Source organism: Macrotis lagotis, chromosome 3 (assembly GCF_037893015.1).
Source record: "Macrotis lagotis isolate mMagLag1 chromosome 3, bilby.v1.9.chrom.fasta, whole genome shotgun sequence".
Lineage (NCBI taxonomy): Eukaryota > Metazoa > Chordata > Mammalia > Peramelemorphia > Peramelidae > Macrotis > Macrotis lagotis.
Window position 1 is genome coordinate 17,192,996 of NC_133660.1, and position 27,577 is coordinate 17,220,572.

Consider the following 27,577-nt stretch of genomic DNA (forward strand, 5'->3'; position numbering starts at 1 on the left):
TTAAAATTTCTACAGATGCTTAAAACAGGAGAGCTCATGTCCAGAAGCTATTGGGATACGCTGAGACGGAACACGAGCCAGGCCCTCTTTTCGGACCTCACCGAGGTATCAGAAAAACCCAGACCCACCAAGCATTGTTTGCCATTTTTATTCATTTGTAGTCCTCATTTCATTTCAAAATCAGTGATAGCATTAAAAGCTCATTGTGTATAACCAGTGGTTCTCAAAGTGCGGTCCAGAATCCCTGAGATCCTTTCACAGGGGCCTGTTGGATCAAAACTCAATTTGTAATAATATTAAGACTTTTCATTTACCATGGTGATTTTCAGTAGATAAAACCAGAAACAAAAGTTGGGGTGGGGGGAGGCTTTGGTTATTTTGAAGGCTGGAGGGGCTCTTGAGAATATAAGGTTTGAGAACCACTTGTTTGCCATTTCTATTTCACCTAATAGAAATTAAGATGATCAAATGATGTCCTCGGCATATAGTCCTTCCCGACTGGGAAAAGTAGATTGTTTCATTGTTTCATGACTCTCTTCAGCTGAGGCAATAGGAAACATCACCTTGGCCTTTTTGGATACTGGTAAAATGTCTTTTTTTTTTCTTACTTTGATCTGTGTTTTTTTAAAACTTGCATTTCACTCCATTGTGAAAATTACTGAAATTCTTTTATTTAGTTTATCAGAAAAGAGATGACTGTGAATCAGTGACAAACAACTTCTGACTGAAATCCACACAAACCCTTCAAAGCTGGGGTAGGGAACCTCTTTTCTGCCAAGGGCTATTTGGATATTTGTAACATCATCTGCAGGCCATACAAAATTCTCAGCTTAAAAATTAGCCTACTCTATTGGGTCACACATTTAATTAATTCACTCCTAAAAAGTTCCTAGATTTATTGAATTTTGAGACCATCCTGCAGGTTGTTTTGGCAGCACCAGACCAAATGATTTTGCAGGCCTTATAGGGCCACTGGGGAGGACCTTCCTCATCCCTTGCTTTAAAGGGTAAGGCTGGGGCAGCTAGGTGGGGCAGTGGATAAAGCACTGACCCTGGAGTCAGGAGGACCTGGGTTCAAATCCGGTCTCAGACACTTAATATTTACCTTAGCTGTGTGGCCTTGGGCAAGCCACTTAACCCCATTTGCCTTGCAAAAGGAAAAAACCTAAAAAAAAAGGGTAAGGCCGTTTCTGCAGAAGAGAGGTTTGGGCTTATTCCTAAAAGATTTTACTCAATTCGCAAAACAGAACATTTTTCAGACTTGAAATACTAAGCCATTGGACAGTAGCACTCTCCAATTGGTATTTGAAACCCTCTGCCTACCAAGACCGCTCTCTTTGTGGCATTAACAAGCATCTGCTGGGCAGTTTAAGAGAGCAGAGGTCTTTGGGGAGCCCCTCAGAGAAGCATTAGTGACCTCCTTTTATCTCTAAGGATACCCTCCCTCTGGGGTGCTTATCTATGCCAGGGACTCCTTCCCTTTCTCCCTCTGAATCTTTCTTCCTCTTTGCTAGGCAGTGGGAGCTTCAGGACCTGCTCCTGGTTTTTCTGTCCCTTTAAAGCAATACTAGCCACCTATGTGAACTGTCACTTGTCTCTGCCCCATCAACCTTCAGCTTACCACCTCAACCTCAGCTCTTAGAGTTACTCAAAATGGGAGGCACCCCTTAAGCTGAAGACATAGGAGGCTCCTTCATCTGTGCTAGATTGGAGTCATAGTTGTAGTAACATTGTACCATGCATTTAGGGTGCCCAAAGAACATGAGGGACAATGGGAGTGGATAGTAACACGATTTCTAGCTTTTTTCATTGTGTCTTCACCATAGCCCTGACTGGTAGGAAATCTTGCCAGATGAGGGAGTGGTATGGATTGAGGTCAAAGTAGGGGGAAGGGTGGAATCCCAGCTCAGTGTTTGAGAAAGTCCCCTAATTCCTCCATCTCACATGGGAGGAGAGGAAAAAGGGACTTGGCAGTGACGTTTGGCTGTAGTCCTAGGGTCCTACAGCACTCAGGTAACTCAAAGATAATCAAGAAAGAAAAGGAATCCAATTCTTCTAGAGAAGGATTTGGAACTAGGCCCAAGGGGCAATATAATCATGCATACCCTTTGACCTAGCAATCCCACAGCCAGGTCTGTTCCTGAAGAGACCAGAGTAGAAGAGAAAGGACCCATGTGTATAGAAATATTCATAGAATCTCTTTTTTTGTGGTGGCAAAGAAATGGAAATGGGGAATGACCAAGCAAGCTATGGAATATGAATGCTATAAGAAATGATGAAGGGGAGAGTTTCAGAGGAACCTCGGAAGACCTCTGTGAATTGATGCAAAGTGTAGTAAATAGCACCAGTTGAGGATCGTACAAGAATATTGTCATAATCACAACTGTGAAAGACTTGGTAATTCTGAAGATCAATACAATGACCTACCTCAGCTCCAAAGACTCAGGATATAAAATGCTGTCCACCTCCAAATAGAGAATGCAAGGGGGTGGCTAGATGGCACGGTGGATAGAGCACCAGCCCTGAAGTCAGGAATACCTGAGTTCAAATCCGGCCTCAGACACTTAATAATTACCTAGTTGTGTGGCCTTGGGCAAGTCACTTAACCCCATTGCCTTGCAAAAAAAATAGAAAATGCAAATAGAAGGGTGTTTTGGGGTTTGGGGATGGGTGGGCTTTTATTTTTGCTTCTTTTATTTTTCTTGGGGGTTTTTTTCAGGACATAGATAATGGGGATATATAATGAATATAATATTCCTTCCCTCTCAATGAGTGGAGGAAGGATTGTGAGATGGAGAGAATTTGGATTTGAAAATAAGAATTAATTTTTTTAAAAAAAAGAAAGTGAATAGCATTTACTCTGGGTTGAAGAATAAAAGCCAGATCCTAATAATTTCATGCACTAGGGCAGACAGACTGGTTATATTTTAAAGCTCCCTTAAAATACCCTCTTCCCTCAAATATAACTGTTGAATTTTCCCTATCAGAGATTCATCCTCTGGCTTAACAATCTACTCTTAAGGATTCAAGGAGCCATGGAAGAATTGGCATAGACTATTAATCCTTCATGCCACAGGTCCATGAGCAGCCCGATGTAGTCAGCTGTACTCTGGGGAAATTAGAGCTTTGAGCAGGCCAGGCTGGCAGGGAGAGGGCTGGGATTCTTAGAAACCCAAGGTCCTGAGGTGGGCACGAGATAACAGGAAAGGAAGGGGGAGGTCTTGAAAACAAACTCATCCTTTAAAGAAGGGTGAAGTCTAAGCATTGTGAACAAAGACTGGAGAAGATGGTGCTTTAGCTTAAGATAAAAGTATGACTCCCGAGGGGATACTCAGATACATAACCTAGCAGAGTGGATGCAGATCCACTGGTTACATGCCCATTTGGGGCTTGAAGTGCCACTGGACATTGTTTCCCTTTCATATGAGTTCCTACACCAATGAAATCCCTAGTCTAATCCCTCTCCCTGCACTATTACTTAGCTTTTTCATTGCTGGAACAGTACACTTTTCCTTATGACAAAAAGTTCTGTGTGTGTGTGTGTGTGTATCTGGCCCTTCAAAAGTAAAAAGCTGAAAAATGGTCAGTGTCCTGCCCAGATCTTTACTACCTCCAGACCCAGTGCTCTGACCACATCTCCCTCCCTTGGATCCTAGCCATCACCTCCTAACCTTACTAACAAAGGGCTCCACCCAGACAGTCTCTTGGAGCTAATTCCAACATGGTTCTTGTCCCCTGGCCAGAGAGCTGCTGTCACCCCCGTCCCAGTCAAGGAACTCACCCTCCCACACCAGTAGCTACTCTTTCTAATAGTAACTGTTTGGTTCTTCTCACCAGTTTTCTAGAAATCATTTCAATGGCAAAAATGGATTTTAATATGAAAAGTCTAACATCACAGAAGCCCTCATGAAGTGAACCTGGAAGTCTATTCTTGCCCCCTCTGCAGCACAGATGCACCCTGGTAGGCCTGCCTCTACCATGAGCCTGTAACCAAACTCTGATGGTCATCTGGTCTGGGCTAAGAAAGGCAAACTCGTGAGCCAAAGCTCATGGACTTAATGGAGAAGTGAAGCTTTTGGGGGCTGGAAAAAAGAAAACTCACATTCCTGAAAGGCCATTTAGTCACATGCCCTTTAGTTTACTTCCAAGTCAGTGTGTCCCAAGGAATTGTTCCCCTAGCAGCATTTCCGGAATCTTCATTTGTGCAAAGCATAGTATTGGACATCTGCTTATCATCACATTTTTATTCATTATAAATCACAAATTGATTAAGATTTTCCAGGTACTTACTTTTCTATATTGCTGGCAAATTTGAGTAGTAATCTGCCCCAGGCTCCAGGCCCAGAACTAGAGGAGGATTTGGAGAACCTCAGCAGAGCCCTATTTTAATAAGCTCATTTTTATTTTTGCTGAGATTTAGCTGCCCCACAGGTTGAAGCATGTCCCATTAAGTGTAGCTGCGTCTATAATTTCCCGCAGCATTGTATCGCTTACAATAGAAAAGGGCTTCAACAACTATTTTTCAATATTGCTTTACCATGCACTTTTCAGCTTCTCATCTACAGAGCTGGACTGAAATGCTAGGCCTTTTCCATGATCCACTTCCCAGTGTCAGAGTTGAGGGATTTTGTGTCTTAGATAAATTGTAGCAATAAAGCCAATTTATCTGAATGGATAAAAACCTTTGAAGTCACCATTTCTGTTCAAAATTCTCTTTTACTTTCATTTATGTATTAGAATTCAGTTCAAAATTTAGAGAGCACGGGATCCGTCTGTGTTTTATTTTTGCAATTATTTTAAGGAAATTAGATCAAAGCAAAGTGAAATAATCCCCTTCTGTGAAAATAGCATCTAGGGTTCTTTTTGTGGCTTTGGTGCCTTTTTGTTATGAAAACACCTGAATTCATTTTCTTCTAACAACAAGAAGTGGAATCAAAGGGCTCAGGCCTCTGGTTTTGTCTCACCCTTTAAGAGATTCAAGTTATATAATGCTGTAAGGGTACAGAGACCTACGTGGGTATAGTTTTCAACACCTAGGAACTGTGCTCTGTTTCACGGAATGAAAAAATGTTTTCACCATTTCCATTTACTGATTTTTTTTTCCCCTGATGTCAGATTGGAGCTCCTGGCCCTGTAGATCTGGATTAGCTGGATAAATGCAACCTAAATCTAATAAGATTTTGATGATGAAAGCCTGTAAGAAAAGATCTGATCTGCCCAAAAGCCATGAGAAAAACTAGTTCAATGAGGTCATTATTGAAAAGTTGTCCAAAATAAAGCTATCTACATTTCAATGTATTATGTTCTGAAAAGGAGGACTCTACTGGGAGAAAACACTATTCAGTCATCACTGTTCCTGAGTTCATGGAGTTTCAATGCCCTTATAATCTCTGATTTTAAGGAAACACAATAGTTTTTCAGACCTAGGATGCTCTTCATGGGACCTACAATTAAAAGTTTCTAAATAAGAATGGACCACATCAGAAATCAATATTATTATTAACAAAATTATTATGTAACCAAAGCACTATCTTGTCCTTTTGCTAACTTAGTAAAATGCTAGGACTCTCAGAAATGTGAAGCACATGAAGTTTGCCTTCAGGATGTTCCCTTCTTCCTTTCTTGTTCATACCTTCAGTGCCCCAAGCTTCTAAATCCCCTTTAAAGATCCAGTTCTCCTGACGAACAGCTAACCTCACTGAGCTGTTTTTTACTGTAGTATTCTCTGGTGTGGTGGATAGCACTCTGGGCTTGGGGTCAGAAGATCCCTGTGAAGGTCAGATGTGACCTCAATACTTATTAGATATATCTCTAAAATGAACTGGAAAAGGAAATGTCAAACCACATCAGTATCTTTGCCTGTCACAAAGAGTTAGACACAACTGAAATGACTAAGCAACAATAAAAAGTTAATATGCTATGTTAACTCTCCCATGATTCATTGTATTTTTGAGAATACATTGTTAATCCAAAGTATGAATCTCTGCATATAAAATTTCCTCAGTTATTTTTAAGGGAGGGAGATACTTCCTAACAGGCCTAAAATATAGGTGATCTAGCCTTCTCAGGTATGCTGAGTGAATAATATTATTGGAATTGGGAGATTTTCCTAAGTCCAGATAAAATTCACTTTCATTCTTTAATTTCTCTTAAATCTCTTCAAAATAATGGATTACACTATAATAACTATAATATAGTTTCCCCCCCTCCATTTAATATATTCCTATTAAGTTCTCCCATTTATGTTTTGGGGAGTTTTGTCTGTATTCACATCTATATATATTATCTGAATATCACTAGAAATTTATGAATGAACTAGGCAAAAGATAAAGTGACTTTCAAACCTGGACAAGGTTCTTCTATCTCTATGTGAATACTAGGAACAAGGACAAAGTAAGATGAGACAGTGACTAGATTTTCTGCAAACAGTTGTTTGCAGAAGGGAGCAGAACCAAGAGAACATTGTCTACATTAACAATAATATTATGAGTTGATCAACCTTGATGGATAACTAGTACAACCCTAGGAGACCTGCTAAGACAGTGCTGTCCATATCCAGAGGAAGAAGAACAAAACAAAACCCAAAAAACCTACAGTATCTGAATGAATACTACATTCATTTTTTTAAATTTCTCTTATGTTTTTCTTTGCTATCTCATGGTTCCTTTCTTTTCCCTTAATCCTAATTCATCATATAGAACATGACCAAGTGTTAAACTTATTACACACACATACACACACACACACACACACACACACAAATTGTCTTCGATTGATGTGCTGCCAAGAAGAATGAAGTCCTTCACAGTTGATCGTTGCTCAAAGATACCATTATTGTGAACACTGCTCTCTGTCCCTGCTCACTTCACTTTGCTTCAATTCATATTAGTCTAGCAGGGATATTTGATGGGGAAAGATCCATGACTGGGAAAGAATCTCCATCACCCAAGGAGAACACAGGAGCTAGAAGGGATTCTATGGGAAGAGCATTTAGGAGAGGTTCAATGGAGTGCAAAATAAAAGTGTTATCATCATTAGAGTATGCTGGAGACCAATTGGACAGAGATGAATTGGCAACTTGGCATGCCACAGTTAGTCAATGAGCAATTGTGAAGTATCTACTGTGCACTGTGCTAGTCCCTGCCCTGATGAGGGAGACTGATAAATATGTTCTAATAAGCTTCCAATGATGAATGGGAAAAAATGGAGAGGAGACACTAGACTTCAAAGGAATTGGGAAGACTTTGTGTAAGAAGGTAGGATTTCATCTGGGAGTATGAGCAGAGGAAGGAAAGCATTCAAGGCATGGGGGACAGGCTGAGAAAATGTCCAGAACTGAGAGATGATGTGTGTTGTTCACAGAACAACCAGGAAACTAATGGTACCAGACAACAGAATACATGCCAGGGAGTGATATGTGAGAAGACCAAAAAGGGAGGAGTGAGTAGTTATGAAGGGTTTTAAACTCCAAACAGGATTGGGTATTTGATTCTGAAGGTAATAGGGAGCCATTGGAAGTGACATGGTCAGATGCAAACAGAGAATGGGCTAGAGTGACCAGGTAGATCCATCCCAACCATTTCAATAGCCCAGGTGTGAACTGATGAGGGCTAGAAGAATGGTAAAATTGAGAAGTAAATTAAATTAACCAGAATCAGCAGTAGCTTTTTCTTCTCTTTTTTTTTTGGGGGGGGGGGAGTTGCAAGGCAATGAGTTAAATGACTTGCCCAAGGATGTGCAAAAATGCATTTCTTTTTTTTTTTTAAGTTTTTGCAAGGCGATAGGGTTAAGTGGCTTGCCCAAAGCCACACAACTAGGTAATTATTAAGTGTCTGAGGCTGGATTTGAACTCAGGTACAGGCCAGTGCTCTATCCACTGCGCCACCTAGCCTCCCAAAATGCATTTCTTAAAAGAGTTCAAAGGAAAGATAGAATCCCAGAGACTGAAATTCCACAGGAAAAAAATGTCCCTGGAGGTGTGGTAAGCTTTGAATAATAAAATTCTGGAGAGACAAACAATTCCATAGAGAGGGAAGAGGAGGAGGAGGGAGGAAAAGAGGAGGAAGTGGGGGAAAGTTATCTAAAGAGATGATACAGGGGACATACCAACCAGTTTAGGTTTTAAAAATGACATTTACAAAAGATGGATGATATTAGACAGGTACTGAAAACTGAAGTGGAGTGAAGGCAGATGAGGCAAGTACTCTACAAAGAATACAAAAGTATTGGGGCCTCTTTAAGAAAAATGCTAAATACTAAAACTCAGAATGCTCTGAGGTTGAGGATAAAAAGTAAAGACAGCTGGCAAGGGGGTACAGGGTTCATTTTACCTTCCTTGGGGAGAAAAGGAGAATTGAAGAAATAATAAAACCCATGTTCATGGTGGATGAGATGATGACTGTAGATAAGAGAAGGTGGAGTTGATTCATTCTTAGTAGAACCAAGTAAATACATAATAAGAAAATACTTACTGCCCTGATGCAGGCCTCAATGAAGTTACCTGATCTCAGTAAATTATGGCCACAGTTTGGGAAAGCACTGGGAGCTGTGATAACTGAATCACTCTTGGTGAAAAACAACATAATGTTGCCCTACTTTTTATTTTAAAGAGAAGAGATCTAGTGAGCTTGACTTGGAATTCTGGCAAAATTAGAGCAATGGAAAAAGGACAAGGAGATGTGATGGAGAGAAACACAAGATTAATCATCATAACCATAACTGGAGAAGGGTAGTTTAGAAAGCAAAATGGATCTGTAAGCTGCAAGAATTCATAAATGCAGACAAGACAGCAACAAAAAGAGTCCTGGTTAAAGGAAACAGGGAAAGTATGTTATTCACTCATTTCATTTGTGCCTGCCTCTTCATGACCCCATCTGGGGTTGACTTAGATATAAGAGTCGTTTGTCATTTCCTTCTCCAGTTCACTTTACAAAAGAGGAAACTGAGGCAAACAGGGTGAGGCTCTGAGACATAGGAAACCACAATCTAGAATCACAGAGTCATGCCTGCAGACTTGGGAGGGACTTCAGAGTCCATCGAGTCCAGCCCCCTCCTATGACAGTCCAGGAAACTGAGGCCCAGGGAGTCCTGCTCTAGTCATCATCAGAGATACTTTTTGAACCCAGGACTTCTGGTTCAGAACCACAACCCCTTCTAGTTTACTGCACTGACTGCTAGAAAGAGTAACCTAATAGGTTTGAGATAGCATATTTGAGATAAGTAAGCCCAGATGTTTTCTTCAGAATTCGAATTTACTAGAAAAACCGGGTGGTGTGTCTATGCTTTTTAACATATCAAAGGGCATAGAATGAGTTTCCTAGCTCATACCTGAAGTCACCGCACAGGATACATAAATGAAACAAAATGGGAATCTATCTGCAAGATGTCTTCTTCTCATGCTAATAAAACTCCTAGTGACAAAGTATACTCAAACATTTACATCTCTGAAATCTTATTTGACTGAATCCATAGTCTCCATGGAACTGGTACAGGGTCGAACTTTCAAAAATTGGTTTTTCTCCCATAAAGTAGACTATACAAACTTCCTTTGAAATAAGGTTGAAATGGCTATTCCAAAATAGGTACAAGGCAGCATTATCATCATTGAGTTTTTCTGTGGAACATCTTGCAACCATTCAAAAATTGTGTCAGAGTTACAGAGCTCAGTTGTACACTGACTTAAGTTGCTGCTTAAGCCTTTTAGAGACTCTTTTATTGCCTGAAGAGTTTTCAGTAGGATCCCAGTGGTCAGGAAATCTAATTCTTTAGAAATCCCTGAACTGGGGAAATCAAAATCTCTAGTCAAAGAGAAAACACTTAACCAAACTGTGGAGAGAACTGTCAGCTGCTATAGTTAATGTATGGATACAATAAAAGGCTTATTTTGGAAATGATTGTTTTTAAAAATTAAAGTCATGGGGCGGCTAGGTGGCACAGTGGATAGAGCACCGGCCCTGGAGTCAGGAGGACCTGGGTTCAAATCCGGTCTCAGACACTTAATAATTGCCTAGCCGTGTGGCCTTGGGCAAGCCACTTAACCCCATTGCCTTGCAAAAAAAAAACCTAAAAAATTGAAGTTATTAAAGTTTACACAAAATATTTTGATTATTTTTTAAGTAAACCTGTGATTTTATAGGATGCAGGTTGGCACTGCTTTGTAATGTATGGTTACTATTAGAAAATTTCCTGGGGATTGAATTATCCAGGGCCATTCAGGGCCAGAGGTGGGATCAGATGGAGGCCTTCCTGCTGGGTTCTCTTGGTTTCTGTCTCTGTCTCTTATCCTAGATAATGTCCTTTTTCAGTAAAGATCATCACCACTGTTAATATGCTTTAAAGTTATTGGGCAAAAGATGCCCAGACTTCTATTGAACAAGTCATTTCTTTTCCTGTAACTAAAATGCTTTGTCTTCATTTTCCTTTCCATTTACTGATAATCCAGTTTTTACTCCACTGTTATTCCTGGTCCTAATTAAAGTTCAATTGGGTTATTTTATTTAAGGCAATGGGGTTAAGTGACTTGCCCAAGGCCACACGGCTAGGCAATTATTAAGTGTCTGAGATCGGATTTGAACCCAGGTCCTCCTGACTCCAGGGTCGGTGCTCTATCCACTGCGCCACCTAGCTGCCCCAAGTTCAAGTATTTTTTACAGGGTTTTTGATTCTGTTTTGTTGATTTTTTTTTTACTGAAACTAACTTTTTTTTATTGTACTGTTTGAAGCGAGCCGATGACATCACAAATTTAGTGTCAGATACCACGCTCCTCGTGCATTTTTTTGGAAAGAAAGGCAAAGCTGAGCTCAACTTTGAAGATTTTTACAGGTAAGATTTAATGTACCCTTGGAATAACAAATGCAGATCTTAAGTATTTACTTAATAAGTTGAGGGTTTTTGCATTGAATCATAAAGAAACCATAGTGATCATATTGCATTATTTCCTTGCTTTATAGATAAGAAAAATGGCCTACCAAAAGTCAAGCAGTTAGCTAGTGGCAGAATCAGCCCCTAGACCACCAACCTCCAAGTCTGACTTTGTAGTTCCTTATATGCATTTGAAAAATACAATAAATTTATAAAAAAGGGAAGTGGGGCTCATGGTAAGGTTTTGCCTTAAAGATGTCAACAATGCCAGAGCTTTCCTTTTCTTCATTAGCAGACATCTAAAATATCTCTGATTTCTATTTTAAAAATAAAACTGAGAAACATAGATGGCAGTTTTTGGTATGACCGCAACCTTTTTGATGTTTAAATGAAAAGTCATAATGTAGCACAATGATATCAAGTTGTTGATTTTTTCCATTGCCTTTATATTATGTCAAGGAATGGAAAAGAATTCATACCTAAGGTATAATGTACTCCAATTGCCTAAGTGTCTGTATCTCTGTATTTTCTGTATCCCAGTTCTACTGCTAAGGCCTTATAATGGTATCATCATTTTAATTTTGAGGTCTATGAAACAATAGCACTCAAAGACCCAAATGAGTCTAGATCACAACCAGAGAGCCATTGATTCCTTGGAGGCTGTCCTGGGCACCAGTGTAGCCCCAAGGATGCCCACCTATCATCCATCAATCTTGCCATGTGACCTCCCCTCATCTTCCTTGCCTAAGATGGAAGTCTCCCATGAGTAGGAAGGAGTCTGAGGTAGAAGAAGAGGCTTCTGAAGAGTGAAGGGGGTTTTAACCAAGGAATAATAGGAAAGAAAGGTCAGTTATACAATTAGAACTTGAAAAGTGATTGGAGACTCTTGCTGAAAAAGAGAGTCTGACTGCTGAGGAGAAGGAGGACTGCAAGAAAGATATAGGGAGAGATAGAGGATGGAGGAGATGAAGAGAAGCTGGTGATTCCCTGCTCTGGACCACCGAAGCAGCTAGCTCTCTGCCCACCCAATCACCCCACCCAAAAGGCCTTTTGTCTTCCTGCCTTCAGGACATAGCCAAGAGGCTCTCCAGACTTGTGCCAGTGCATCCCCCCCACTTGTGGGGGATTCCCACAAAACGATTCAAGTGGCAGGCACTTTCAGGGAGAGTCTAAATAGCAGTTTACATCAAGTCACAGGCAGAAAACTGAAGATCACAAGGGAGTGGGCTATATTGTCCTCATTGTTGCCAATCCATTAAAGGCAAGGAATGTAGAAAATAAAAATTAATTTGGGATGGTAACAGCTGGTTAAGAAGGCAGTGATGGAGAACTGGATTTGGATTTCTGGACCATGGATAACATGTTGTTCACTTGATCACAAAGAAACCAGGATATCAGCAAAGTTGTTGTATATAAAATAAATTCAGAGCAATCAGCAGTATTTCTGTATGTTGCCAACAAAACCCACCAGGAAAAACTGGAAAGAGAAAATCTAATGTTTAAATTAACTACTGAATATACAAAACACCGATGAATCTCCATGAGACATCATACAAATACAACTTAGAAACTGAAACAATTGGAGAAATATGAATTGCTTGTGGATTATCAGCAAACATGCATTAAGCACATCAGAGACTGTGGCAACAAAAGAGACAAAAGACTGCCAGCTCTCAAGGAGCTCCCAGTGTAATGGGGAGATGATAGACCAGGTATAGATGGGATAAATTGAAGAGAATTAGCAAACAGAAGTCATTAGCCTGGAGACAGATGGGGAAAGTCTTGTGGAAGTCACAGGCTAGAACTGAAGGAAGCCAGGAGGCAGAGATGAAGAGGGAGAGAATTCCAGACATGGGGGTTAGCCAGAGAAAGCACCTGGAGTTGGGGGTGCAGAATGGCTTAGGGTCAGAACAGTTAGGAAGCTAGTGTCACTGTACGACCAACCACATGGGGCGAATAAAGTGTGGAGAAGCCCGGAAGTGGGGGAGAGGTATATGTTATAGAGGGCTTTGAACACCAGACACAGCATTTTGCCTTTGATCCCAGAGGCAACAGGGAGCCACTGGAGGGGTGACAGTCAAACCTGTCGTTTAGGACAATCACTTTCTTGGCCAAATGGAGGAGTAGAGGAGAATTGACCATGTGAAAGGGTGCCGAGGTCAGAAGGATGAGGATTGAGGCAGGGCTCTCCCCTGTTGTCATTTTCATCTCTGACCACTGCTTGGAACCCTTTGATGTCTCATCCATATCCCCGTGCTCTAATTTGGGGGGTTCTCCCAAAGTTCTAGGTTTGGTCTTCTTTCTCTATCCCTTTTTTCCATGACCTCATCAGTTCCCAGGATTTTCATCATCATCTCTCCGTGTGTTTCTTTCAGGTCTCTCTATCTAACCCCAATCTCTCCTGAATTCAGGCCTCAGTAACAGCCTGATGAACATCTCTACCTGAATATCCCAAAGGCATCTCATGCTCATTCATTATGTCCAAGACAGAATCCTCTTTTTGAAGTCAAAATTCCCCTCCATTTTATGTAGCTTGCTTTGTAAAATTAGGCAACAAATTCAATCTGTCGCTTTCACAGCAACCTAGTTTTGCCTGCATTTCTTTCTGACCTCTTATATGTATTTTTTAAAAGTTAGTATGACCCTCTTTTCTTTTTTTCCCTTTCATTTTGGTAACCCTAACCTAGTTTCCTTCTCCTTGAAAATAAAAAAAAGAAATCATAACCGATAAGCAGAGTAAAACCAAGCTACCAATGGGTCATGTCTAGAATTTGATTCTGATTCTGCATCTTTTGCCTGTCACCCTCAAAGAGTACTCTTACCTTTCCCCAATAACTTCCTTTCTTCCTCACTTCCCCTTTCTGCTAACATCACAAGTTTCCAAATCACCCAAGTCTGCCCCCTGGAGTCTTCCTTGACATTTCCCCCATCTCTCCTCTCATCTGTTCAGTTGAAGTCTTTGACCTGGGTGTCATTTCTGCTTCAGCAGGTGACCACTGGACATTTCCTAATGGATGTTCCTTAGAAGTCACAGATGGGGGTGGGGCGGAGCCAAGATGGCAACATGAAGGGATCGAGTCTTAGGAGCTCTCTGATAAAAACTCATAAATTAAGGACTCTAACTAAACTTTCAAGAGACAGAACCCACAAAGGGACCCAGTGAGGCAGTTCTCCTACTCAAGGTAACCTGGAAAAGAGCAGAAAGGCTCTGCTCCCCGGGGTCGGAGGAGTGGCCCGCCAGAGGGGTGGCCCACCAGAGCCAAAGAACTTCAGCCTCCCGGAGGCAGCCCCAGGGCGCTGGGAGATGCGGCTCACAGCAGCGGGGGAGTCTCCTGAACTGCACCCCGGGGAGCACTGGCACAAAGTGGGGGAACAGCGGGGGGGGGGGACCTCTGCCAGAGCGAGTATGTGGAGCCCAGCCCCCAGGGCACACAGCCAGCAGCTTGGTCTTTCAGCAGCCCAAATCCAGGAAACAGAAGCAGGCCGAGCCCGTAAGCAGGAGCCCCCAGGGCATGAGCCCATTGAGCTGAGGGAGGGGAGTGAAGAGAGAGAGACTGCCAAGCTCTGTCCTCTGCCTCTGGAACAGGACTCTGGGGCTCTGACCACATTCAGATCCTGATCCCAGTCTAGGCCCCCCCATAGAACAACAGGGCCCCCCCACCTAGGCCCCGTGGCAGAGGGGGGTGCTTATGTTCATTCACAGACCAGGAGGGAGGACAGAACCTCACACACTGAGACCCTTATGGGAGTGTCCCAAAAGTTCAGGAAGCACCCCAAAAAAACAGGCTTAGGCTGGGAAAATGAACAAGCAAAGAAATAAGAGAAAGACCATTGAGAAATATTTTGCAAATGAGCCCAAGAAGGATCAAAATACTCAGTCTGAAGATGAGGAAGCACAAGCTCCTACATCTAAAGACTCCAAGAAAAACAGAAATTGGGCTCAGGCTATGATAGAGCTCAAAAAAAGACTTTGAAAATCAAATGAGGGAGTTGGAAGAAAAACTGGGAAAAGAAAGGAGAGAGATGCAGGAAAAACATGAAAATGAAGTCAGTAGCTTAGTCAAGGAAATCCAAAGAAATGCTGAAGAAAATAGCATGCTAAAAACCAGCTTAGGTCAAGTGGATAAAACAGTTAAAGTTATTGAGGACAAGAATGCTTTAAAAAGCAAAACTGGCCAGATGGAAAAAGAGATAAGAAAACTCTCTGAGGAGAATAAATCCTTCAGACAAAGAATAGAATTCAAGGAGATTGATGAATTTACCAGAAATCAGGAATCAATACTTCAAAACCAAAAAAATGAAAAATTAGAAGAAAATGTGAAATATCTCATTGAAAAAACAACTGATATGGAAAACAGACTTAGGAAAGATAATTTGAAAATTATTGGAATACCTGAAAGTCATGATCAGGAAAAGAGCCTTGACATCATTTTCAAAGAATTACTACAGGAAAATTGCCCTGATATTCTAGAAGCAGAGGGCAAAATAGAAATGGAGAGAATCCACCGATCCCCCTGAGAAAGAGATCCCAAAAAACCAACCCCTAGGAATATTATAGCCAAGTTCCAGAACTCCCAAGTCAAAGAGAAAATATTACAAGCAGCCAGAAGGACACAGTTCAAATATCGTGGAGCTGCAGTCAGGATCACTCAGGACTTAGCAGCAACTATATTGGAAGCTCCTAGGGCTTGGAATACAATATACCGGAAGGCAAAAGAGCTTAGAATGCAGCCAAGAATGAACTACCCAGCAAGGCTGAAATGTCCTCTTCCAGGGAAAAAGATGGACTTTCAATGAACCAGGGGAATTTGAAATGTTCCTTTTGGAATGGCCAGAGCTGAACAGAAGGTTTCATCTTCAGATATAGGACTCAGGTGAAGCATGGAGATTGGAGGAGAGGGGGGAAATATGAGGGACTTAATGAGGATGAACTGCATGCATAGAAAAATGATACTGATAATATTCATATGAACCATCTCAGTTAATAGAGCAGGTAGAGGGAGCTTTTATAGTTGAAGCACAGGAGAAAGCTGAATTTGAAGATAAAATATGGTGTAAAAATGGAGTCAATAGGAAAAAAAAGGAAATGGAAAGGAAGAAAGAAAAAGGAGAGGGGGAATAGTCCAAGATATTTCACATAATGAGATTTTTTTTTTATTACGAGCTATTGCAATGATATGGAAGGGGGGAGGCAAGGGGGAATGAGGGAACCTTTGCTCTCATCAGAGATGGCTAGGAGAGGAAACAGCAAATATACTCAATGGGGTATAGACATCTGGAGTAAGAAGGAGGGGGGATGTGAATAAAGGAGGAGAGGATGGACCATGGGGGGACAGTGTTCAGATATAACACATTTTTTTTTACTTCTTGCAAGGGGCTGGGATTGGAAGGCCTGCCCAGGACCATAGGGCCAGGTGGATTCTGGGCTGAAGGGGTGGTATGGGGGCTCAGGGCTTCTTGGCCCCAGGACCAGGGATCTGTCTGCTGCACCACTCAGCGACCCTACAGCAGAGTCAGAGTGAAAGGAGAGAGAAAATATAGTACATGGTAGTGGAGAAATGAGAAAGGAGGGAGTCGCGATCAGCAATGGCAACGTTGGAAAAATATGGAAGTAACTTTTGTGATGGACTTACCATAAAGAATGTGATCCACTCACGACAGAGTTGATAGTGTTGGAACAAAGACTGAAGCACATTTTTTGTTATTATTATTTGGGGGGAGGGTGCAGGGCAAGTGGGGCTGGGTGGCCTGCCTGGGGCCACATAGCAGGGTGATCTTTGGGTGTCTGGGGCCGGATTCGGACCCAGGTGCTCCTGGCTCAAGGGCCAATGCTCTGCCTGCCACCCAGCCACCCCTACTATTATTACTATTTTATTTTATTTTGGGTCTTTTTTTTTTTCTTCTTTTTGGTTTTTGCAGGGCAGTGGGGATCGGGTGGCTTGCATGTCACATGGCTGGGTGATTATTGGGTTTACGAGGCTGGATATGGACTCCGGTGCTCGTGGCTCCAGGGCTGGTGCTTCGTCCACTGCGCCACCTGGCCATACCTACAATTATTACTATTATTTTTTTAATTTTAATTTTTTTTCTCTCCCCTTTACTTTTTCACCCAAGCAAGTCTATCTATATTCATGGGGGAGTGGTATTTTGTTTACTTGTAAACAAGTATATTTTATTAATGTAAAAAAAACCATTTGTACAAAATGAGAATAAAAAAAAAATTAGAAAATAAATAAATAAATAAATAAATAAAGAGAAGTCGCAGATCCACGCAGCCAAAACAGAATTCATGATGGGGTGGCTAGGTGGTGCAGTGGATAGAGTACCAGCCCTGGAGTCGGGAGCACCTGAGTTAAAATCCTGCCTCAGATACTTAATAATTACCTAGCTCTGTGGCCTTGGGCAAGCCACTTAACCCCATTGCCTTGCAAAAACCTAAAAAAACAAAAACAAAAAAGAAAAAACAACATGGCCTCCTCTGCCCCCCCTTCTCCCCATCCCCAACAAGCTCTTTGCTATACCAAATGTCCTTATTTCTGTTGACATCATCATTCTTCCAACCTGCCAGGTTCCATTTCTTCAGCATGATCCTTGATTCTTCTGCTGTCAAATCCTGACTTTTATATCTAGATAAGGTAACAGCTGCCATTTCACTGGCCTCCCTCTCTCAAGTGTGTTCCCATGCCAGTTCACCTTCTAAACTTCTGTCTAAGACCAGATCTGACCCCCATAAACTCGGGCCTCCATATTGCTTTTATGATACAATAATTCTCTGCCTCCACATCAGGGATCCAGGCATGGATTATGCCTCTGTGTCTGAAATGCCCTCCCTCTTCATCTCCAGAGTCCCCAGTGGAACCATCACTTTGTAAATGAAGCCCTTCCTGATCCACACCCCTCCAGCCACTAGTGCCCTTTCTCTCAGACCCTCTTGTGGGTGTTTGTAGTTATTCTTTTTATGTTCATTCCCATTATGCTAAATATGGATGTTCCTCATAAAAGGTAAGCTCCTTGAAGGCTACTATAGTTTTTTTTTGGGGGGGGGGGTTGCAAGGCAAATGGGGTTAAGTGGCTTGCCCAAGGCCACACAGCTAGGTAATTACTAAGTGTCTGAGACCAGATTTGAACCCAGGTACTCCTGACTCCAAGGCCGGTGCTTTATCCACTACGCCACCTAGCCACCCCGGAAGGCTACTATAGTTTTGATGTTGTGTTCGCCTCTCTAAGCCTCTGGTGGTCAAGGCCACCATAGGGACAGAGAACCCCCAAGGGTCCTGATCACACATGGCCTAACACAAGATAACCCATGCTCTACTCTCCCATTGGCCACTCATCACCTTCCCACAGCCACAGAATGAAAGCCAGGGCAATATGAACTTCCTTGGGGGAGTTCTCAGGTGCAAAAAGCACCTGCCTCAGGCAGTGTCCTCCTGAGTGAGGAAAAGGAGAGACCCCAGGCTTTGACCCTTTCTTAACTTTCAATGGTTCAGGGTCTTCATGAGCTGACCAAGGCTGCAGGCCCTCCAATGGTCAACTTGTAATCCTTCCAGGATCCCTGCAACCTCAGTGGACTTCTTCAAATAGCTAAAAGCATCTTCCCTCATATTTCTTAAACTGAGCTGCACCCCCTCATTAATCTTAAGACCATCTAGAAGCTTATTGCGTCGTCCTTATCCTAAACCTTGGAATCTTGGCCCAGTCGGGTCTTCCAAAGACCTATGAAAAAAAGCTGGGCCTTTCATTGGGAGTCCAACTTTCAGGACCCACTTGTGGCCTCACCCATTCAGGGCAATGAACAGAAGAGACTCTCAACAAAGTGAACTGTTTTGAGAATACATATTACTACTTAGACAATAAATATAATGTGCTTTTTTAAGTTCATAACTAGGCCTTTTCATTTTGTATTCAGAAACTATGTGCTTTTCAGTGCCAGGATAGAATTAATAAGCTGTTAATTCTTGCCTAATGTTAGAGTAGGTGAGATTTCCTCAAACTTAATTTGTGCTTGAAAACCCAGGAAAAAAAGATGTTTTACTAGGCTTGGTTAAAAAAAAGGGTTTCTTCTCTCTTAGTGCATCTTGTTAGGATTCCAAATATATTGGTTCAGAACATGGCAACGGTGGTTTGTCATTTGTTACCAGGGTTTTTTAATTTCTTTGATCCTTTTTTTCATTCTGCTTTGTTTTGTAGATTTATGGACAACCTGCAAACTGAGGTTCTGGAAATTGAGTTTCTTTCCTATTCCAACGGCATGAACACCATCAGTGAAGAAGACTTTGCCCGCATTCTCTTGCGATACACAAATGTGGAAAACACATCTGTGTATTTGGATAATGTGCACTACAATATGATGGAAGAGAAGGTATTTTTGGCTTCTCTTTGATTCTCTTGTTAAAAATAACCCACCCCATGGTCTGCCTGTGATTCCATTGGTGGCCTTGGCAGCCAGGCACACATCTGCATACACAGACCATGTGTGTAGCTCCACATGTATGCATATATATCCACTTGTGCACACCCATTCACTTAAGCTTCTCGGATCCTTAACCTCCCCAATCAGCATCTGATAGCTTCTCTTCAGGCCACTTTGTTCATCTCCAGAAGAGCCATCACAAAAACACCCTTTGTGGAGAGGCATTGATGAGGGGGATGATTTATCCCAGGGGTAGACGGGAAAGAACTTTTGTGAAGGGAGAGTGGGCAGTAGGAAGCCAGGTGCTGCTTCTTCTCCCTGTAGAGTAACCAACCCAACTGGGTCAGTAGTTTGGGGGCAAGGAAACCTTGGAGGGGCCTGGAAGGCTCCAATAGGAGGGGTGACCTACCCTGTTATAAGTTCTCTGACTGGAGAGGCAGGGTCAGACATCCCACCTTTCAACTCTGTACCCCAGGCTCGTCTTCTCAGTTTCTCCTATTTTGGAGGAAGTTGATTTCCACACGGTTAAGATGATCAGAGAAGGGGAAGGTTGAGGCTGAAGAAGTATGGTGGGCATGTTGAATTTGAGATGTCCATTGGAAATCTCTTGGTGATTTTAGGTGTTTGATGAATAAGACAAACCCCAAAGACTTTTGAGGTGGAATTTTAATCTTGCTTTATCATCACCCTATGACATAAAGCTATGTCTTCAGGTGAAGGTTTTCAAATGAATCTTAAGAAATCATCTTACTTGATGCCTTCTTAACAGCCAAGATATTTGCTTTCTAAGCTAAATATTGACACTGATGACAAATATTTTTAAATTCTTTTTAGTCATTAAATTTTGAGTGAATCATTTTGGTTGCATCATTCAAAAAAGAGCTTTGCTGATTTTAATGAAATGTTCTGAACACTTTCCATCCACTCCTGGCTAATGGAACTATAGAGAAAGAGCTTCTTGTTCCATTTTGAATAAGAAGTGCCAGTAGTTCTGAGTTCTGTCTTGAAAATGTCTGCTTTTAACATCCAAGATGAAGCTAGTTGGCAAGACCCTGTGGAGACCTGTCCCTGCTGCCAGGGATGGTCCTGATGGGAGCCATCAATGAGACCTCTCTCTGGGAGAACTCCTCCATCACCCCTACAACAGGATGGCAGACCACTAACCAAGGTTGATTTTAACAGGGCATCACGTTCGATGAATTTCGGTCCTTTTTCCAGTTTCTGAACAACTTGGAGGATTTTGCTATTGCCCTGAACATGTACAACTTTGCAAGTCGCTCTATAGGACAAGGTAGGAACTTGGCTTGTTGAGTAAAACTGCTGCAGGGAAAATAAACTGGGGTTTTCTAGGGAAAACCCAAATCATGCCCTTGCTTTGACTCTTTGGGGAAATGGGAGTCTTAAAGGGAGAACGAGACAGAGGCAGAGATGGAGTGACAGAAATAGAGTCAGAGACAGAGAGGGAAAAAGACAGAGATTGACAGACAAAGACAGAGAAAGAGAGAGAGACAGAGGGAGAGAGAGAGAGATGGGGGGGAGCTAGAGACAGAGACAGAGAGAGAAAAAGTGCAAGAATGAAAGAGCCCAGGAAAGCCCTCCCCCCCCACACAGTGGAGGTCCCCAGGCCCCCATGTCATTCTCAGGCATCATGTGTCCTCCTTTCATTTTAGATCAGCCACCTCTTCTTAAACTGAACCTTTCCGGAACCTTCCACACAGGGTGTGTGTGGGCTTCTTCCTGGCCCCTTCAGACCACACCCTGCAGGGCTCAGTTTCTCCCCACTATCTTCACCACATTCCTCCTTCATACCTATTTTATTGTATTTTTTTAAGAAAGGTTTTATTTATTTTGAGTTTTCCAATCTTTCCTCCAATCTTGCTTCCCCCCCCCCAGAAAGCAGTCTGTTAGTCTTTCCATTGTTTCCATGGTATGCATTGATCTAAGTTGGATGTGATGAGAGAGAAAGCATATCTTTAAGGAAGAAACATAAAGTATAAGATATAGCAGAATTACATACGATAATGGGTTTTTTCCCTAAATTAAAGGGAATAGTCCTTGGTCTTTGTTCAAACTCCACAGTTGTTTCTCTGGATACAGGTGGTATTCTCCATTGCAGACAGCCCCAAATTGCCCCTGATTGTCGTTGCACTGATGGAATGAGTGAGTCCATCGAGGTTGATTGTTGCCCCATGTTGCTGTTAGGGTGGACAGTGTTCTTCTGGTTCTGCTCATTTCACTCAGCATCCATTCACTTTATACCTATTTTTAAAAAGTGTCATTGATCCCTTCTATTTTCTCTGCACAACCATTTCCACATACATCCCTTGGGAATTTTTTTAAACAATTAAGCAGAAACATCTGACAGCCCCACTGACTGACCAGGGCTGACAGCACAGGCAGCATCCCCCTTCCCGCCCCAGCCCCCTGTAGGACCCCACCAAAGGAGGGAGAACTTTCTCATGCCTCCTTCTTTGAGCCTAGCTTTGTCATTGTCCAGTAATGTAACGTTCTTAAATTTCCATTTTCTCTGGGGGTTTGTGGGTCAGATTCTGCCACCTTGACTCACTGTAGCAATTCACACAGCTCTCACTATGTTTTCCAGCATTCCTCACATTTGTCATTTCTCTCTATTCCTTGGCTGTCATTACTTGCAGGCATTGCTCTCCTGAACCATTCCCCAATGGACTGATACACATTTTGGTTCCAGAAGAGTTTTAAAATATTGGGGTGGGAGGGAGGCCGAAGAAGAAGGCCTGCTTGGAGATCTGCCCAGCCACGGAGTCTTTGGGTGCTCTGTGTTCCTGGGTCTCAAACTTTCCTTTGGAATGGTCCCTTGTTCATCAGATTATCCAGAACAAAAAAGAGGAATGACCTGCTTCAACCCCCAGATGAGGAAACTGAGTCCCAAGTCATGGTCAAGATCTCAGAGGCAACCTCAGAGAATTCACAGCAGAGCTGGGATCAGCATTAATGACAATGATCCAGTCCTAGCAGGTTCACATGGTTATATATTCATACATAATATATATATATGATATAATACAGATGGACAGATAATTGTTCCAGGTCTTATAATGCCACATCTGGCAGACTTTCCATGTTGCTCTCATCCCCTTCATACTCATAGACAGCCACTCAGCCACCCCCTCCAGAAGGCCTGCCAGGCCCTCTCACTGATCAGAATCCCAAAGCTCTATGTGTGAGCCTGAGAATACCTTTGATGATAGTTACTGGTAGAGCCTGCTGTATGCCAGGCAAAGCAAGGGCAAAGACAGTTCTGCCCTCGAGGAGTTCATGGTCTCCTAGGGGAGATGGCGGCAAAAGGCCAAGTCCTCAAGCTTGGGTCCTGCAGGCAGGGATGGTGTCCTAGTCAAATAATCCAGTGCCAGATCAGTGTTCAGGGTCTTTATTATTATTATTATTATTATTATTATTATTATTATTATTATTATTTATACCCTTATCTCCCACTTCTGAAGACCTTCCTCCAATGGAAGGAAGGAGAAAGGAAGGAAGGAAGGAAGGAAGGAAGGAAGGAAGGAAGGAAGGAAGGAAGGAAGGAAGGAAGGAAGGAAGGAGAAAGGAAGGAAGGAAGGAAGGGTAGGAAGAGAGGGAGGGAGGGAGGAGGGAGGGGAATGGATGTGTGAACCCAGCTCTGCGAAGCACTTTGCAGTGTTGTCTCATTTGATCCGCACAGTGCCCCAGAGAGGAAGGTACTATCATCACTCCCTTACAAATGAGGAAATGGAGGCAGACGGAGACTAAGTGACTTGCTGAGGGTCCCCAGCTGGTCAGTGTCTGAGGCCAGTCTGGCATGCAGATTTTCCTGAGGGGAGGGAATGAAAGAAGAGTGAAAAATTTGGAACCTAAAATTATAAAAATGAATGTTAAAAAATGACCTTTCCCTCTAAATGGAGAACCTGCTGGCCTGGAAGTCAGGGAGAGCCAGCTTCTGAGCGGTCTCTGATGTTATTCTCTGAGTGATGCTGGGCAGGTAACTGGAAGTCCTCCAGCCTTCATTTCCTCAGCTCTAATGGGGACAAGGGTGTTGCAGCCCTGGTCTCCTGGGAATCTCTGAGGCTATAAAGGTCAAGGAGACAGGGCTCTGTGTAAGTTTGCCACCCTCAGGCATTGAGTTCCCTTCTAGAAGGGTAGCCTGGGGCCTCTCACCCCGTTGGCCTTGCCAGCTTGGCCTGAAGCTCTGGAGAGTGTGGGCATGCACACACATGCACACACTCATGCATGTACAGGGAGGAGCCAGGTGAACTGTTGGCAGTTAGTTGTAACTCGAAGGATAATTTGCCTCTGGTTCCTGCCCTTTGCCTAGATGAATTCAAACGCGCTGTCTATGTGGCCACAGGCCTGAAGCTCTCGCCCCACCTAGTGAGCACCATCTTCAAGATTTTTGATGTGGACAAAGATGATCAGCTGAGCTACAAAGAATTTATTGGCATCATGAAGGACCGGCTGCAAAGAGGATTCCGGGTAAGGAGAGAACCTGTCCCCGCCCCAGAAGGAGCAGGTGACTCTGCAACCCCACTGAGCATCCAGAGAGCTGAAGGATTTAGTTCTGGGACACCAAAGGGCTTCTTGGGAAAGGCCAGGTCTATGCCAGTGTTTGGAAAGATGCTCTGAATGATTAATGGGGTTGGGGGCTGATGAGCAGCAGCCTACACAGGGTCCCAGAAACAAATGCAAGCCAACTTTGCAGCTTTGGCCCAAAGGTCTCCAACAAAATGTAGTGCTGCTACTGATGGAGAAGGTGGCTCTCCTCTGGATCCCTGCCTCTCACTCCTCACCTCTATCATCTCCCTGCAGACAAGAAAGAATGTTTTCTCTCTACCACCTTGGCTGGCTGGCTACCTGTCTCCTCCCTCTTTCTCCCTCTCTCTATTTTTCTCTCTCCATCTTTCCCTCTTCCTTTTTCCCTCTGCCCCTTTTTTTCTCCCCCTCTTCTCTCTTCCCCATTTTTTCTTCTTCCCCTTCCCTTCCTTCCTTCCCTTCCCTTCCCTTCCCTTCCCTTCCCTTCCCTTCCCTTCCCTTCCCTTCCCTTCCCTTCCCTTCCCTTCCCTTCCCTTCCCTTCCCTTCCCTTCCCTTCCCTTCCCCTTCCCTTCCCTTCCCTTCCCTTCCCTTCCCTTCCCTTCCCCTCCCTCCCCCTCCCCTTCCCTCCCCTCCCCTCCCCTCCCCTCCCCTCCCCTTCCCCTCCCCCTCCCCTCCCCTCCCCTCCCCTCCCCTCCCCTCCCCTTCCCTTCCCCTCTCTCTTTCTCCTTCCTGTCTCATCCCCCCTCCATGTCAGAGGTGACTTTGGAGTAAGAGTCAGGGAGCAGATGCCCCACAAACAGACATGTTTCTAGGGTCACCACCAATACAGGAGGAAAGAATCAGGAGCCAAGAGATGGTTCTTCTTGGCAAACTAGCCTCTTCTGCTAAGAGAAGTAGAAATCCCTAGAAGTGGGCCTGTGATGGTGTGATGGTGATGGTCATAGTGGCAAGGCCCTTTATTTCTCAGGCCAGGCTCTGACACACACACACACTCAGTCTTGGGGAAGAGTGTGGGCTGTAAGACAATTTGGGTATGGGGGGGGGGGGGAGTCTTTGGCTTCTCCAACAGCCTCTGCCCTTCCCCACCAACCTTCTTTGCTTTGTCTTTTCACATCTGGGTTCTCAGACTTCTTGCCCTGGTCATTTGCTCGATCTCTTTCACAGGGCTACAAAACACTTCAGAGATACCCCACTTTCAAATCCTGCCTGAAGAAGGAACTCCACAGCAGATAGGTAGGTTCGCTTGTTGGGGTTCATGGATGGGCCAACCCACAGCAGGACAGGACCAGCTGCTGCTTCCCCCCACCCACTCCCCATTTATTGAGCTGTCCTTCAGGTGGTTCATCCTGCTCTCTCCATGTGATGTGGCCATGGGCCCAGCAAACACAAATCCCAGCAGTGCCTCAGGTGAGGCACAGTTGACTGAGGCCCTCCCAGCCTAGCAGAATGCAGGGGTATTCAGCACCACAGAGCTGGCCACCTCTGACTATGCAGGGGATGGCAATCCCTGGAGGAAATGGCATGATTGCCCCACCTTTGAGTTTGAAATGCTGAGATTCCATTGGCAGGAAGTCCCTCCATTAAGAGATGTCTACCATATCTCAGCAGCAGTCTTTCAGGACCCAGACCCATTCCAAATGCACCATTGACTGAGACCCAATAAACCCCAGTGCTTTGGAAGGTCTGGCCTGATCAATTGGATGAAAACAAGAAAAGCATGTTTGTTTCAAATCTTGCTAAAAAACGATTTCAAAAATGCATGAGTCCAATTTCTGAAGGAGTAAGGCTAGTATGCGGAATAATGTTGATTTTTTTGCTTACTTGTCCTTTATGCTATCACAAGATTCAAATGTTGGGAATCTCAGGGAGCACCCAGCCCAAGACCCTACTTTTACAGATGAGGAAACCAAGCCCTGGGGAGGACTGGTGATATGACTGCAGCCATCCATGCATTTGGTAGCCTTTGATAAATACTCACTGATATGATTTGAGGATAACATGAACATTTCCCATCAGTAAACTGAGCCCAGGGTGGAGCCTAGGCTTCCAGAGCACTGATGTCTAGGCAATCCAGGCTTCTGGTGCCTCAGGCCCCATTCATTTGTGGTTTGTCATCTATTTGTAAGTGGACACAAGTCCAGTTCTGTAGTTTGCTTCCTATCCTCACACTGTTTCTTATCCTCATGTTGTCTAGGAAGATTTACAGGCCAAGAATCCCAGACATTTCCAGAGTATCTTTTAGTTGACAAAGGACTTTCCCATATTGCCAGGTTGAACCCCACCACCACCACCCATAAAGGTCAGGTATTATTGTCCCTATGGCACAAGGAGAAAACTGGAGCTAGCTGGTTAGGGTTCTTTCCACTGCTTCACTTAATCATTTTAATCTCAGCACTTGCCTAAGATGGATCTTTTGCCTCTTTCTCTTTCCCCTCCTCTTTTTTGTGTTCTTTTCCAAATCACATGTCAAGATAGTTTTCAACATTAATTTTAAAACTATTAAAAGCTTTTGAATTCCAGTATTTCTCCCTCACTCCCTTCTCTCCACCCTCCCCAGTTAATCTTATATAATAGTTTGTATATCTACAATCATGTAAACATATCTTCATATTAGGCATGTTGTGAAAAAAGACCCAGAACAAAAGGGAACCCCAAGAAAGAAAAGAAAATTTAAAAAAATGAACGTGGTGTGCTTTGATCTGTATTCAGACTCCAGAATTCTTTTTCTGATTGTGAACGTTACCATTTGTGGCAGGTCTTTTAGAATTGTCTTTGATCTCTGTATTACTGAGAAGAGCTCAGTCTATCAAAGTTGATCTTCACCCAGTGTTGTTAATATATACAATGTTTTCCTGGTTCTGCTCACTCGACTCAACATCAGTTCTTGGAAGTCTTTTAAGGCTTTTCTGAAATCTACCTGTTTCTCATTTCTGCTTTTTAAATTTTTTCTTTATATATATTTATTCAGTTTTCCAACTACAGGCAAAGATAGTTTTCAACATTCATTTTTCTTTAAGATTTTGAATTTCATATTTTTCTCCTTCCCTCTTCTCTCCCTTTGATAATCAATAATCATATATAGATTATAATTATGTTAAACATATTTCCATGTTGTGAAAGAAGAATGAGAACAAAAAGGAAGTAAAACCATAAGAGGGATAAAACATAAAGAATAAATCAAATTTTCAAAAATGGAAAAATAGTCTGCTTTGTTCTGCATTCAGACTCCATGGTTTTTTCCTCTGGATGTGGATGGCGTTTTCCATTACAAGTCTTTTTTTTAGATCATTGAAGCTAAATCCATCATACTTGATCACCCCCCCCCAATGTTGCTGTTAACATGTACAGTGTTCTCCTGGTTCTGCTCCCTTCACTCAGCATCAGTTCCTACAGGTCTTTCCAGGATTCTCTGCTTCTCATGATTTCTTACAAAACAATTAGTTCTCCACATTCATATACCATAATTTGTTCAGCCATTCCCCAATTGATGGCCATCTCCTCACTGTCCAATTAAGAGCTGCTAGAAATATTTTTCCTCATGTGGGTCCTTTTCCCCTTTCTTATATTCTCTCGGGATACAGACCCAGCATTGGCATTCAAATGATATGCTCAGTTTAATTGCTCTTTGGGCAATAGTTCCAGATTACTCTCCAGAATAGGTGTTTCAGTTCACAATTCCACCAACAGCGCATAAGTGGCCCAGTTTGCCCACATTCCCTCCAATATTGATCATTTTCCTTTTTTTTGTCATATTGGCCAA

The 27,577-nt window shown here is 42.9% G+C and overlaps 1 protein-coding gene across 4 annotated transcripts in view; it reads left to right on the forward strand.

Moving 5' to 3' along the window:
* MICU3 (mitochondrial calcium uptake family member 3) overlaps nt 1-27,577 on the forward strand; it is a 94,248-nt gene that overhangs the window by 63,318 nt on the left and 3,353 nt on the right. For 3 of the 4 annotated variants that reach the window (XM_074228176.1, XM_074228177.1, XM_074228179.1), the window contains 6 exons: nt 16-105; nt 10,722-10,822; nt 19,052-19,223; nt 20,457-20,565; nt 23,602-23,759; nt 24,982-25,050. In XM_074228176.1, coding sequence (XP_074084277.1) covers nt 16-105; nt 10,722-10,822; nt 19,052-19,223; nt 20,457-20,565; nt 23,602-23,759; nt 24,982-25,050 — 699 coding nt within the window. The remainder of the gene's footprint in view (nt 1-15; nt 106-10,721; nt 10,823-19,051; nt 19,224-20,456; nt 20,566-23,601; nt 23,760-24,981; nt 25,051-27,577) is intronic. The other variant, XM_074228178.1, reaches the window with a different exon arrangement.